Source organism: Aythya fuligula, chromosome 4 (genome assembly GCF_009819795.1).
Source record: "Aythya fuligula isolate bAytFul2 chromosome 4, bAytFul2.pri, whole genome shotgun sequence".
In the NCBI taxonomy this organism is placed as follows: domain Eukaryota; kingdom Metazoa; phylum Chordata; class Aves; order Anseriformes; family Anatidae; genus Aythya; species Aythya fuligula.
The window spans coordinates 44,857,526-44,872,199 of record NC_045562.1 but is presented as its reverse complement, the minus strand read 5'-3'; the positions used below and the strand labels follow the sequence as shown (position 1 = coordinate 44,872,199).

Here is a 14,674-nt window from a genome sequence, read left to right as displayed (position 1 = left end):
ACTCTGGAAAGCAAAATATGGGGATAACTGACTGACTTCTCATGGATGCTAATGGATCAAAGAGTTCCTCACTAACGCATGGAGGAACAGACGTGCTGCTGTTCTTTCTGCCTTTGTAAAAGTAACTTTATGCTCTCTGTATTGGCTTAATAGGCTGTGAAATCAGCAGTGCAGACCATTACTGTAGGAGGAGTGGGTACATCTCAATTTAAGACAATTATTCCCTTGGCAACTGCACCCAATGTTCAGCAGATTCAGGTACCTGGAAGCAAGTTCCATTACGTCAGACTCGTTACTGCCACGACAGCCAATAGTTCAACCCAGTCGGCCAGTCAAAATCCCAGTACAAATACACAGCCTCTCCAACAGGGTAAGTGCTGGTGCTGATGTGGTGTCTGAACTAAGTTTTTAATCCTTTGTTTGGTTTTTAAGGATTTAAATAGTTACGTAATAGAAATTTTCAAGACTGCCAGATGTATCCAAGTTTGTGGTAGGTTTTCAAAGGTTTTGAGTTCTCCTGCTACCTCAGGTTTGTATGTGGAAATGCTTCCCTGTGTCAAATGGTTTCATCGTTGGGCCTGAATCCCTGCAGCCTTTTCTGTTGCTTTCACCTAGCTTATCAGCATGGGGGTGACTTGTGGCAAGTGCCAGTTTCTCGGTGTGAGAAGTAGGAAGCCATGAAAGCCCACGTACATCTTGGCAAAACTACTGCAATGTTAAGATCCTTCAACATAAAATGCATTAAAAGTGCCAGATGTTTCTGATGGTTCCTGTCCATGCTTTCTGGAGCTGTGATGGAATCAACGATCTGAAACCAAGCTGTAGTATTTTAGTGTCCTCTTGGCAAAAGGAAACTGAGTGTCCAGAGGGGCTGTGCACCCAAACTGATTTTTAAACCATAGCTGCTAAGCATATGCCCGCACTCTTGTGCGCATAACTGTTCATGTAGGTGGTATTTTGGCATAAGTGTTGCCTGCTATGAGTTTGGTCAGTTATTCTCAGCGTAGTTGCAGTATTCAGTGTCCTTGGATTCTCTGCATATGGAAGTCTTGACTCAGCTCTGCTGAGTGAATAACGTGTGTTAATGTAATGTCATGTCTTCATTGCAGCAAAGCCAGTGGTGGTGAATGCCACCCCAGTGCGGATGTCTGTTCCCATAGTGCCGGCCCAGACTGTGAAACAGGTAAGCTGAATGTAAAAGGCATATTACTGGCTTGTCAGCTGGATGAAAAAGTCCAATTTCAGCACCATCATGAAATGTTCTATTTATAGATGTGCATTCTGAACAAAAAAAAAAAAAAGTTTGGGGCAAGATTTCATCAAGACTTTTCTTTCCAGGTGGTGCCCAAACCAATCAACCCAACTTCCCAGATCGTCACTACCAGTCAGCCCCAACAAAGACTTATTATGCCAGCCACTCCACTGCCACAGATACAGCCCAACCTCACCAACCTTCCCCCAGGCACTGTCCTGGCACCAGCACCTGGCACAGGAAACGTCGGCTATGCAGTCCTTCCAGCTCAGTATGTCACACAGGTACAGTCTTAACCCAGAGATAAGTAGGAAAGTAGTGCTGTTATGGAACATCTTGCCTTCCAGTTAGAAGTCCTTGCTGCCCAGCCAAGGGGTTAGGGGTTAGTTGTACGCTTTGTCAAAATCTATCCAATGCTGAGAATGAAAAGGAGAATAACTGAAACCCCCTGCTGAAAGCTGACTAGCCAGTCTGTTCAGACAAGAATTCAGTCAGCCTGTGGCATCACCAGTACCAACCTTTTTTTTTGGATCCCTTTTGGTTTTGTTAAAGCTGCTATTTGTCCCTAAAAACAGTTGTATTGCACTTCTGTGCATTTGCCCAAATGTTCTCTTAAAGTGAAGAATACCATTTTTTGGAAAACTACTCAGACATTTGGTGTTCTAGACACAACCTGTCTCCTTCAGGCTGTGCACCGCAGGTCCACATCTTAAGTGCCAGTCTGTCTTCAAAACCTATCATAGCAGGAGAAAAGAGCTGTGTGTAGGTAGACAAAAAAAAAAAAAAAAAAGTAGCCCAAAACAGTGTCACCTAGCAAGTTCTTAGGGGTGATTCCTTAATATGATAAACAGTGTGTGGGTCCAGATACAAAGAAAAGTCGGGATGTAAATAATTTTGTTTTAGTTAAGTAATAAGGAGCTTGTAGGTGAAAGGGGCTACTCAAGTCATTTGTGCAGAAAGTGATCCTGATCTGTTGGCAGTCAGGGATGCTTAAGAAAACAAGAGTGAGATTCCTATTTTCAGGAGCTGGAACTGTTTGTGGTCTGAACATTTGTTTGTAGTCTGCATTATCCATATGTCTGTAGACACTGTGTTAAAGAACAAAAATATCATCTGAAATACTGGGGTTTTGCTAAATATGAAGACTTGACCTTGCTGCCTGGTCCATGTTCTGCAAATTTCTAAATCTGTGCTTGCAAGCATATTATTTTTTATAACAGTAGCTGGAAAGCTAAGTAAAATACTTAGTACAAGTCCTCTTGAGCATGCTTTAATTTATTTCATGTTACACATTACCTTTTTGTTTTGTTAGTTACAGCAGTCGTCATATGTATCTATAGCAAGCAACACCGGCTTCACAGGGACATCTAGTATTCAGTCCCAAGCACGGCTACCGTTTAATGGGTGAGTGTTTTATAAAGGTTGCTGGAAAAAAAAATAAAAGACAGCAAACCTGCAGTATAGGCTGATGAATTTGCAGACTTTTTTTCAGTACCATTATAAATAAAGGCAGGGACTCAGATGTTGGGTTTTGTGGGATTTCGAAGGACATCAAGTATACCATGTTGTGGGTAATAATTCTGACAAAAGGACATGCATCTAACTAAGAATTGAACTACCCTCCTGATCAAAGCTATTGCAGCCCCCTCCACCATCTTTGGGTTTGTTTTCTGTTCCTATGGCAGAAAGTTGACCTGAAAATTTGTTGATGTTTGTGCTTAATTTTGCATCAGAGCCTGAGAGCTACAGGCTTGAGCTATTTTTCCACGTTGCTGGAAGGAGGTACTGGTCAATACAGGAGCAAGATGCTTAGCACAAACAAATCCAACCAAACCTCAAAATGCATCTCAAGCCCAAAATGGTTCATAATAGGAGGCTTTGGTTTTGTTTGTTTGTTTGTTTTTTTCAATATTGTATTTTCACTTGAAAGATGAAAATAACAGCTAACGTGAGATACTTTCCCTGCATTGACCCAGCCAGCTTTCAGCTGTTCTGCGTTGTCCTTTTGCGTTATTATTTGTTGGAAATTGTGTATGCCAAGGTGCTTTTTGTTGCTGCAACCTAAACTGTGATGCAAACTAATCCTTAATCCAGATGCAGCTATCCAAATGAATGGGTTTGATTTAATCTCCCTGGTATTATGTGCAGAAATTGCTGGATAGGGATGGAATGAATCTCATCAAAAGCGATTAGTGACACAAAATCCTAGTTTTTAAGAGCAGTTAAAGCCTGTGTTTGATATAAAACTCATCTTTGAGCTGAATGCCATGTTTTGGCTTGCTTGCCCACTGTTCTAGGTGTAGTCAATTTTGTTGTTGTTTTTCAAAGGTAAAGGCACGATCTTAATCTATGAACCTTTTTTAGACCTAGTCCCCTTGCATGATGACAGGTGCTGGGGAAGTTTTTTCTGACTGCCATTTGCAGTTGTAGTGCATCCTCTAGCTTTAAGCTTCATTTCTACTTAAGACATGTAGGCAGATTTGCAACAAATAACCCAGCTTTTTCTGGGTTGGAAATACACTATATATAATAGTTACTTACATCAGCCAAGAACCTAATGGCAAGGGAACATAAAGACTTCTCAGAATTTTCATCATCAACCGTTTACTTGAATTTAAAATAGGAAGAAACTAAAACTAATAGAACTGTGTGTATAAATAGATGTGTTTTGTGTGTAAATAGATGCAATAGATGTTTAAATAGTGTATAAATAGATACATTTTTCCCCCCTCTACAGAATTATTCCTTCTGAATCTGCAAATCGTCCCCGGAAGCCTTGCAATTGTACAAAGTCTCTATGTTTGAAATTGTAAGTACATCTTGTTTGTTGCTAAGCCTTATCCTTGACACCATATTTATGCCAAGAATCAAAAGGTGGTGTTTTTAATTATGTCAGAAATGTTATGTCTAGATTGTCAAAGCTGCTGGTGACACTGGTGGGAGATGTCCCAGTGCATGTGCCTTCATGTAACTCACGAGCTGTATGGACCCTACCATTTCATAATGTTGGGGTTCATAATGTGCCCTTGTGTGTGGTAGAGCCAATTCCACTCAGCAGCTGGAGTTGCAGTATTGCTGGGAGTGACATGACATCCCACAGTATCATCAGTGGGCATCTACTATGCTTTTGCAAATCCCTTGAGTAACACCATGCTATATGAAGTACTTCAGCAAAATTGGGCTGTTATATGTGTGGTTTTTTTTATGGTTGGTTGCGTTGCAGGGATCCTTGGTTTGTTTGTTTCAAACATTTGAATGGGCAAGTGATTTTTAACTGCTAGGTCTAAGGCTCGATCATCTTCGTGAAATCTTTTGCTGTTTTATTGAGAGCATTTGTAACAATTTGATGTAAAAGCATTTTAAGCTGAGGATCTTTGACTGTATGAGAGCTCCTGAAGGCTAACTTGAACCAACAGGGTCAGGAACTGCCTGTGAGGATAACCACCCAAGGACTGCCATGGAGCCAAGCCCTATTAGCTTCTTGTGCTGCTTTGAGGACCTGAGCTGTCTGAACGTCAGCTCAGACAGACACCTTGTCCATGTGGAGCTCAGCGTAGGGTGACTCAGGCGTTCATCAGTGCATGTGCATGGTCACCAGACTAGAAATGTCTGGTACTGCCAACAGTAGTAACACCAAGGTAATGGTCGTGTTTACAAATGCCTTGTCTATCTTCCATTTCAGGTACTGCGATTGTTTTGCAAATGGTGAATTCTGCAATAACTGCAACTGTACAAACTGTTATAACAACCTGGACCATGAAAATGATAGGCAAAAAGCAATAAAGGTGAGGGATCTTTTTTTTTTTTTTTTTTTTTTCCTCTTTCTGATGTCATGAAAGGAAAGAGCCTGTTCCTGTTCGTATAGATTTTGGTGTGTTGCTGAGTAGTGCCGTGATGGGACAGCAGGCATTTTAGTTTGCTTCATAGATAGCTGGAATGAAAGAAGTAGCTGGTGTATTCTGAAGCCACAGCATGGGGCCGGGTGGGTGTGTAACACGCTGATCTCCCACCTGTGCAAGATGTAAGCTGTTGTGTTGCATCTGTAATGTCTACTCCCTACATGCGTTGTCTGACCCTTTGGGTCTGCCTTGACAGGCCTGCCTTGACAGAAACCCTGAAGCCTTCAAGCCCAAAATAGGTAAAGGAAAGGAAGGAGAATCAGATCGGCGACACAGCAAAGGGTGTAACTGTAAACGCTCGGGATGTCTCAAAAACTACTGTGAATGTTACGAGGTAAGAAGTATTATCTTGTCTTAAAGATGCTGGCTTTTCCTCTCAGTGCTGCAATTTTGCTGCTGTGCTTTGTCTTTTGCTCTTTTTCAAGTTGCAGTAATAGTTTTAGGTCTATCTTTTCTTCCAGCAGTTTACACATAGAAAGCCATGTGTTTTGCAAGACTGATCACTTCTGCCATCTGAGTTTAATTTTAAACCGTGTAATAACTCTGAACACAGGCTTGGAGCTCTCCTTTATTGAAGAGCAATATTTTTAAAAGAAACCTCCTGCACCGCATCCCTAGGAGCTCAAGTAGTTATTGCAGAGACACTCTGGGATGGAACATGTATGTGGAAGCCAAAGGCAAAAGTTGGTGTTGCATCAGATAACTGATCGCTCTACGGATGCAGATATGGTGGCAGACTGACCTGTCCCATAGTTTAGCCACTTAAATTCTGCTGAAAACAGCAGATTGGGAAAGAAAGGCATGGGTGGGATACTGTTCATCTGCACTGGATTCAAGCATAAATTCTGGGAAGGCATCTCACCTTGAATTTAAAGAGAGGACGACTACCTGAGGATTTCTGCTGGTGGCTAATTGCAAACAGGCTAAAACAGGATCACCTTTCCCCTGTGGGTGGTCACTAAGGGTGCCAAAGCTGTGACAGGCTTCTCACATTCTGTTTATTTCTTTCAGGCAAAAATCATGTGTTCTTCCATATGCAAATGCATTGGCTGCAAAAATTTTGAAGAAAGCCCAGAGCGCAAGACATTGATGCATTTAGCGGATGCTGCCGAAGTTCGGGTCCAGCAGCAGACGGCTGCGAAGACCAAGTTATCTTCCCAGATCTCAGATCTCCTAACAAGGCCAACACCAGCACTCAGCAGTGGTGGGGGGAAGTAAGTTAACGCAGCTCACGGTTTTGCCTGGTTCTAATATGCTTTTTTGGATACGCAGCAGGTACATCCCTGTCATCTTCAAATGTCACCTAAGCTGTAGGACCAGGAGCACTCAGGTGACTGGAGCATTTTATTAACACAGCTTTGTGTCCTGTAAATATAGTGCGTGCCACATTTGGCTATGTTCAAGCGTGTAACCAAGCATGGTTGCCCACATGCTGCTAGGAACCATGAAGTACGCATGTCGCATTTACTGAGTGGTTGTAAACCTTGAGCCACCCTTCTGCTGAAAGCTGGAGAATTGTTCTGTGCACCTGGGCAGGTCCAAATGGGCTTTGCCATGTTTCCCAGTGGAGACAGGCACTCAGCACAACGGCCTGTCTGTTCGTTTGACTGCTGCTGTGGCGTGTTCGCTGCCCGTTGGAGTGAGTGGGTTCTTTGTTTTTCTGTTTGTTTCAGGCTGCCCTTTACATTTGTAACCAAGGAGGTGGCCGATGCAACGTGTGAATGCCTTCTCGCGCAGGCTGAGCAAGCTGAGAAGTTGGGCAAGTCAAAAGCTGCGGCAGAGCGCATGATCCTGGAGGAGTTTGGACGCTGTTTGATGAGAGTGATTAACTCTGCGGGCAAGTCCAAAAGTGACCCTTGTGCCATGAACTGCTGACGCGTGCACAAGAGCCACAGTGAGGTGGACTGAACAGAACACTTAAGGCACAGGGACACTTTGGTTTGGCATAGAGGATTTAATAATACTTGTTAATTTGGTGCTTGTTTTAAATTGATTTGCGGAAGATGAAACAAGAGAATATTTTATATCAAGATTTAGAGCCTTTTAAATCTTAACTAAATCCTCTTCTATGTAAGATGATGCCTAAAGGTCAATTTTTCTTCCTGATGTACAGCTTTTAACTTGGGTTTCTTAAGGGAAAAAAAAAATAGCTGTTTTCTCCCCTTTCCCTCAAAATAATTGCCTGAAGGGCATATATAAATGATTATAATATATATTATTTACAGTATATGGAGTTGCATTGCTTTGTGTGTACAGGAAAATGCAGATGATGGCAAGAATCAGGTGACGCTTTGGCAACAGGCTCATAGTGAAGAGGTATCTGTGTGTCGAAGTCAGTTCTAAAAGGCAAGGTGTGGAAAGGAGCATCTAAGTGGAAGGTGGTACCTGTACGTAGGGCGTAACACAGCGTGCTTCTTCAGTGCACAGAGCAGTATGAAATATGCAGGCGAGTACACGGGGATTGCTTGCAGGTCTAGTGTTGGACAAGTGGTTGAGAATCTCGCTTGAGCAGACTGCAAGGAATTTGGAGGCAAACTGCATAATTGGGAATTTTTTTATATGATCATGGATGAGGGCTCAGATGTATTTTAAGGTGGAACTCATAGGCTGACGGTGGCCTGCTCTTGAAAGTGAGGAAGAGCAGCTGTGCCACAGTGCCAAGCTGTCTGCCCAGCGTGTGGTGTTAGCTGACTGCAGCAGGTAGGTGCTGTTGCTTGGGTGAAGCTGTGAGTTCAGAGGCGTGCAGGAGCCTAATCCCTCGCTGCAGGGAGGGATGTGCAGTCCGTTGTGTTTTCCAGGGTGAAGCTGTTGCCCCGGAGAAGTGTTTAAGCCCGAGGAGCTGAGGTCACAGGAGACCATGGAGCCACACTTGAGACAATCTGGCTTTTAACTGGCCTGTGACCACAGGTGGAGGTTACATTCAGCCTGGTTTTGTGTTTCCATGCTGCTGCTTCTCAATATCGTGGTGGTTTATTTGGCTAAGGGTTTTTTAAGCGTTGTTTTGAATGACGGAGAGTGCTGTGACGGGGGAGGATGCTAGCGCAGAATCAAGGTTGCTGCCAAAATAATGTATGGATCCTTTGATCCAAAAGGAGGAAAATATACCAACATAACACACAAATCACCTTAGAGCTCTGTGTAGATTGGAGCAGGGGATTTTCTTCAGTATTTGTTACAGGCCATCTCAGATCACGTTTTTGATAGTAGAATATATTTGCAAAATCAACGTGGTAGGTTACTTACCTAATGTGAATGTCAATAACAATTGTAATAACTGTCTCATTGCTGCCTGAACAAGATGGCTTTTCTTTTTTTTTTTTCCAAAAAGGATTTTGCATTCTTCATGTAAAGCTGTAAGCACAGAGATGTGGCAGAGCTCTTGCTCGAGGTCTTCTGGCGGGGGATAAGCTGGGAAAAGATAGGGGCCAGGCAAATGTGCAGCAGAGCCGAGCACCTACAGGTGTGTCTGATGGCAGTAGGACAGGAAGAGGCTTCTGCTCTCTGTCTTCACCCCCTGGCCCCGCGTGGTGAGCAAAAGGCCCTCTGTCCTCCATGCTTCCTTCTGCCCCCCTCCCCAGGGTGGCTCGGGAGCGTGAAGGCCCTGGGCGGCGGGCCAATTTGGTGTCCTGCTGGTCACCGTCTGAAGGGCTCTGCCTGGTAGAAGCATCTCCCTCAGCATAAACCACAAGTCTGATAGTGCAAATCTCTGAAAAAGGAATCCATCTCTCATGTAAGTAACTATCTGCTTTCCATAATTAAGACTTGGGTTTATTAAAAGTCAGTACGGTAACTTTACACGTAGGTAGGGCAGATACTCAGTTTACTTCTAGTGAGCTAACATAGTATGTCCAGTAAGATTTGTATAAATGTAAATTAGTGTAAGTGAATAAAGTAATAACTACGTACATTATTTTTTAAACAGATTGCAATATGCCTTCTTTTGTTTAGACTTCAATCCATGTTAATTTTGTATATATTCTGTGTCTTACTCTAAATTGCACCTTTTGTGATGTGTATTTATATACAGTGTGCAGAAACACTTGTGAAATTTAGATTACAGTTGTAATTATGTATGATGGCATTGCTTGAGAATATTTTACTTGTAAAGACTTTGAAGGTGCAATCAAATGCTCTTAGGTTTTTTGGTTTTACTTTGAACAAGCTTTCTCCAATATTAAGCTGGGATTCCTCTCTCCCCTCTCCCTGGTGTAATACGTATGGATTGGGTTTTGTACTTCCTTAGCCATTTGAATCAAACTGCTGGACAAGATTTACAGTCAAGCCCATCCAGTTACATGAAAATAATTGGGAACGGGGCAAGGGTTCATTTTCTAGTTCTGTTTACATCTGAAAGTAGAAAAAATAAATTTATATTTACTAGACCTATTCAAAGAATACACTTTTCTATATTGTAAAAATGAAACAGTCAGATAAATCGCAAAGAAAAATAAACATTTATACTATTCTGTAAACACTCCTTTTGCACTCCTTTCCTTCAGCACTGATGAATACTTCCTAAAGAATTGCACTGAAGTATCAAAATCAATACATCTGTTAGCACCAGGCTCTCTTGTGATGCCAGTACGGGCTTGGCTTCCCAATATGCGATCGAATCCTACCAGAAACTCTTGGTGGTTAGCGTATTTTGACGTCTTTTTTAATTAAAAAAATAATTTAAAGACTTTAATGAAAAATGTAGTGTTTGCAGGACAAGAGTTGAGCAAAGAAAAAGCTGCCAGGCTGGACCTCTGAGCCCGTCTGCCACATCCCTGGGGCAAGCTGGGTGCCATACGGATCTGGTTGCAGGACCCTGGGCCAGACTCGCAGGTAAATGCTTTTGGGGAGCCTTTGGCTGCACAAGGCAGTTTGGATGTGCAGTTTGGGTCAGCTTCGGCCTTTTTGGGGAGCACGCATGTGACCCAAGGTAGCAATAGTGCGTGACTGGGCTTGGTTGGGGACACAGTTAATCGCCTGTGGGGTTATCCAGCCGAGCAAGAGCTGCTCGTGGCTTGGTGCAGCCCCCTAACGGGGCAGCAGTGCTCGGGGGTCGCCCTTGGGCTGCTCCCCCTCCGGGCACAGCCGGGCCCAGCGCCACGCTGCTGGCGGAAGCGCTGCCCGCGCTCCCGCCCGTCCCTTCCTGCCCTGCTCGCGGTCGTCGGAGCCCATTGGCCGCCGCCGCGCACCCGCCCCCCGAGTCCCGCTTTGCTATTGGCTGACGGGCCTTCACTCAGCCGCCGCCGCTCGCCCGTTGGCGGAGGGAGGGAGGGCGGTGCGAAGCCAGCGCGGAGGCCAATCCGCGGGGCCACTGGGCAACCAATGGCGAGCGCTGCTCGCGTCAGCCAATAGCGGCGCGGCCCCGTCCCCTATATATAGCGGGGCGGGAGCGCGGCGCTCCCTCTCCCGCCGCGCCGCGTCAGGGTGCGGGCGGCGTCATGGCTCCGAGCCGCGCCGCGCTGCGGGCTGCACCCAGGTTCCCAAACACCCCCCGCCCCAATAAACAGCCCCGCTCCCCGCAGCCGCTGTCCGGTGATGAGCCTCACTGCTGTTCACATCCCGACACGCCGTGACGACCGCTGTCGAGCTGAGGACGGCGGCTCCCCCCTCCCCGCCTTCCCTCCCCCTTTGCCCCCCTCACCCCACTATCGCCCCCCGCTGACGGCCTTGTCCCCTGTCCCTTTGTCCCCTGTCGCCAGGCGCGGGCTGCAGGAGGAGCCGGGTCCCCGCGGGAGCAGAGGCGGAGCCGCCCCGGTCAGCGCCCGGAAGGCGCCGGCAGCGCCCGGAAGCGGGAGGCGGCGCCGGGGCTGCCACGTTGGAGCGGGCCCGGGACGGGTGAGAGCCGCCGCGGCCCCATTTGCCCCTTTTTCCGCCCCAAATCCCCCTCCGAAATCACGCTGGGGGCGGCGGGGCCTCCCTCCCCGTCGCGCTCCTCTTTTGGGGGCGGCTTCGGGCTCTGCCCCTGTGTTTTTATCCCCCCATCTGCCGCAGCCGCCCCGTTTTGCCCTTTTTTTTGAGCATCGCCCTGCCCCAAACGCCCTTTTTCCCCCAAACCCTCACCTTTTCGTTTTTTTTTCTTCCAGCAAGATGAAGCTGAAGGAGGTTGACCGCACGGCCATGCAGGCATGGAGCCCTGCCGGGCAGCACCCCATCTACCTGGCCACGGGTGAGTTTTAGGAAGCGGGGGCGAGTTTTGGGGCTGCCCGTGGGTGACAAGGAGTCTCCTGTCCCCTGTGCCAGGGCAAGGTGACAGCAATCCTGGCTGCTGGGACGCTTCCCTCGTTGCTTATCTGCCCCTTGCCGTGGCTTTCTGCCCATCCTCAGGGGACGAGGAACCTTCTCCCAAAGCTTTTTGCATCCACACTGGACAGAAAACTCCCTGAAGGCAACCATAAAAAAGAAAATTATATCAAAATCTAACTCAGGCAGAAATCTGACCGCTTCTCAGAGTCCTTTTTGCAAGTGTGTTGTTTTTTTTATTGTTGCTATTCTGCATAGCATCTTCTTCTCACTGACGAGCCCACTCCTCTGCAGGTACGTCGGCCCAGCAGCTGGATGCAACCTTCAGCACGAGTGCTTCCCTGGAAATATTCGAGCTGGACTTATCGGACCCTTCGCTGGATATGAAGTCCTGTGCCACCTTCTCCTCCTCTCACAGGTGAGCCATGGGGTTGTTGTGTGTGCTTTGCGCTGCAGGGCTGGTGCATGGGATTTGGCCACGGTTGTTGAGGACAGACGCTTTGCTGAAGGACATCATTACAGCCACGTATATGGGGCTATGTTTTCAATTCTTGAGCAGTAACTTCAAGGCCTAAAGATCTAAGATTCTTTTGTGAGATTTTTACCAAATACAGTCTCCTGGGGCCTGAGAAGTTAGGTCTTGCCTTTAAGTAGATGTGGAGGGATTGGAATGAGGTCTTTGCTGCATTTGCACACAGTAAGATTGCTTATAACGATTGATTGGCCCTGTTTCAGGATGTTCTCTGGATTCGGGTAAGTAACAGTTACAGGGGCTTTTTCAGGAGGAAGCAGGAGGTGTAGGGCTGCTGTCGGTCCTGCAGCAACGCTTTGCTTGAGTGCTGCTGTGGCTCACAATCCCTGCCCTGCAGTTGTTTCTCTTCTGATATGCAGGGCTGGGGAGGAACAGCCATCAAGGGCCCAGACTGCTTTATGCCTGAGCTGTGGCAGAGCTGGTGCTGACACTCCTTGCAGATCTGCTGAGGGCAGAACGATGACATTGAGCCTCTAGGATTTTTTTTCCCTTGCTTTAAATGCGACTGAAATAAGTCAAAGCTTGCCAAGTGGCATTTGCTTTACTGACTTTCAGAACCTACCCACTATGGCCAGGAGGATGTAGAGCTCCTTTAAAAGTGCTTCTCTTGGTGAACAGCACAAGTGTTTGACTTTGCCCCCAGAAAACAAGTCACAACATTGCAAAGGAGTTTGTTTGTTTGTTTTTAAGATAACAACCCATGCCTTAGCTTATAAAAGTATACATCAGGTTATATTGTGGCGTACAGCAAATGAAGATGGCTGGGCAAACAAATCCAGAAAAGATGGATTCAGCAAGAAATTTTGTTAACTGCCCTCCTGTGGAAAATGTGACGCTGCTTCTGTAGAACCACTCTTTATCTTGGAAAGAGCAAAGGGCAAGAGGAAAGTAATGGCACAGTTAACTCTGTTTTTGTTTTGTTCCTCATCTTTTTCTGCTCTCTTTTAGGTTATTTACTCGTTGAATCTTGCTGGTGGTGTAATACTAGCGCCCTGATAGCCTGTTGCTCACCATGCTTGTTCTAACCTTGCATAGTTAGGTGCAGAACTACAAAAAGCAGCATACCATTTTGGTTTGCGGTGTGGATGAGCACACCGTTACCGTAATCTGGGTGCTGTGGCAGGACAGTGACCGCTGACACTGAGCTGCTGAGCACTTGGTGCTTACAGCGTTTGTCAGTCAGCATGTGCTCTTTGTCTGGCCTTCCCCAGCATGATGTGCTGTGAAGAAATCAGTCATGGGTAATCCAGAGAAAAACAAGAGTTCAGTAGTAACACAGTGAGGGCTCAAGCAACTGGTCACCACCTTCCAGACCTGTGGGTTTGCATTCTGCTCGGGTAACACCTGCCGTGTGGCAGCGTGGTGTTTCATGCGGAAGAATGCCATGCTTTGCATGGCTGAATACACAGGAATGCTGTCTTGATTATTTAGCAAGCTGGAGCTGAAGTAATTTCTTCTTTTTTTTTTTTTTGTGGATGGACACAACGGTTTGAAAACATTTCCAGAAGTATATTTAGTTCCTCCAGTTCAGCCTGGAAGCTCAATTGCAGTCCAAGTGACACGTGTCTGATGTGAGAGAGCTGGCTGAGCATCCAGCACAACAGAGGAAAGTTTGCCCTTCCAGGAGCACCTACAAGGAAAAGGATTTGGAATTTTTGAATAGCTCCACTGATGTTTCTTTCCCTTGTACAAATAGTTGGCCACATGTAGCAGAGGTTTCCCGCCAGGCTGCAGCCTGCAGAGTAAAACGGGGTATGTGGAGCTGACAGTGGCTGGCTGTAGCCGGTGGGTGTCTGTCTTGCAGGTACCACAAGCTGATCTGGGGGCCGCACAGCATGACCGCAGGCGAGCGAGTCTCTGGGGTCCTGATCGCTGGGGGTGAGAACGGGAACGTCATTCTGTATGACCCAGCCAAAATCATAGCTGGAGACACCGAGGTCATCATCGCCCAGAAAGACAAGCACACGGGGCCCGTGAGAGCGCTTGATGTCAACATGTTCCAGGTAGGTTTACTGCTGTTTGACGTGTGCAGGTGTGGATGAGTGGCATGTCTTAACAAGCTATTACCTTATGCGTATCTGTACCTTTACCAGCCCTTGAGAAGGCTGACCTAAATCTGTTCTTTGCATCTTTGTTAGTAAAAACCTGTCCTGTTGCTGGCATCTCGGGAGAGGGAATAAAGACTTGTAGGTGTCCAGTTGATTCCTTCCCCTCATGATTTGACGTTGCCAATGTTGCAGGTGTTCTTAGCTCAGCCTCAGTGTAAAACAGAGGTGGTTTTCTGTGCTGCTTCAACCAGTCTTCCCTTTCAGTTCCCATAGGATGTGCTGATTTTGTCCTTGTGACATTTCCCTGGGCTGTCGCTCTTTGTTCTGGTGACGTTCGATTTAAGGTGTCCCCTTTAGGGAGATGGCATTGGAATCTCTAAATCTCCTCACTGGAAAAGGGAGGCAGAACAAACACACTGTGACATGGTCTCTTAAGGCAGAACAGCTCTCAAAATCGGCAAGCTTGCTCCATCATTAATTAGAGTTCAGTTCCTTGTAGATACAGTGGCTTGGCTTTTCTTCAGCCCCCTCCAGCTGCAAGTCAATGGAGTTGATTTCCTTTCCTAAATAGCACTTTTGTCCCTGGACGCTTGCTTTCAGCAAGACCATCCTTTGTTCATTGTGTCTTCTCGAATGGTTTCCTCTCCTCTCCTGGCCCTTATGAAGCTGGGACTTGCTGGTCAGCAGACATGGGATGCAATCAAAGGGC

The 14,674-nt window shown here is 46.3% G+C and overlaps 2 protein-coding genes across 11 annotated transcripts in view; both read left to right on the top strand.

Annotated features, from left to right (window-relative positions):
• LIN54 (lin-54 DREAM MuvB core complex component) overlaps positions 1–9,586 on the top strand; it is a 34,613-nt gene extending 25,027 nt beyond the window's left edge. For all 5 annotated transcript variants that reach the window (XM_032186902.1, XM_032186901.1, XM_032186900.1 and 2 more), the window contains 9 exons: positions 154–370; positions 1,110–1,183; positions 1,339–1,536; positions 2,565–2,656; positions 3,990–4,061; positions 4,935–5,037; positions 5,348–5,485; positions 6,163–6,365; positions 6,825–9,586. In XM_032186902.1, coding sequence (XP_032042793.1) covers positions 154–370; positions 1,110–1,183; positions 1,339–1,536; positions 2,565–2,656; positions 3,990–4,061; positions 4,935–5,037; positions 5,348–5,485; positions 6,163–6,365; positions 6,825–7,026 — 1,299 coding nt within the window. In that variant the 3' untranslated portion in view covers positions 7,027–9,586. The remainder of the gene's footprint in view (positions 1–153; positions 371–1,109; positions 1,184–1,338; positions 1,537–2,564; positions 2,657–3,989; positions 4,062–4,934; positions 5,038–5,347; positions 5,486–6,162; positions 6,366–6,824) is intronic.
• A 1,336-nt stretch (positions 9,587–10,922) lies between these two features.
• SEC31A (SEC31 homolog A, COPII coat complex component) overlaps positions 10,923–14,674 on the top strand; it is a 35,880-nt gene continuing 32,128 nt past the window's right edge. For all 6 annotated transcript variants that reach the window (XM_032186479.1, XM_032186477.1, XM_032186476.1 and 3 more), the window contains exons 1-4: positions 10,923–10,980; positions 11,229–11,311; positions 11,680–11,803; positions 13,722–13,920. In XM_032186479.1, the coding sequence (XP_032042370.1) occupies positions 11,233–11,311; positions 11,680–11,803; positions 13,722–13,920 (402 nt within the window). In that variant the 5' untranslated portion in view covers positions 10,923–10,980; positions 11,229–11,232. The remainder of the gene's footprint in view (positions 10,981–11,228; positions 11,312–11,679; positions 11,804–13,721; positions 13,921–14,674) is intronic.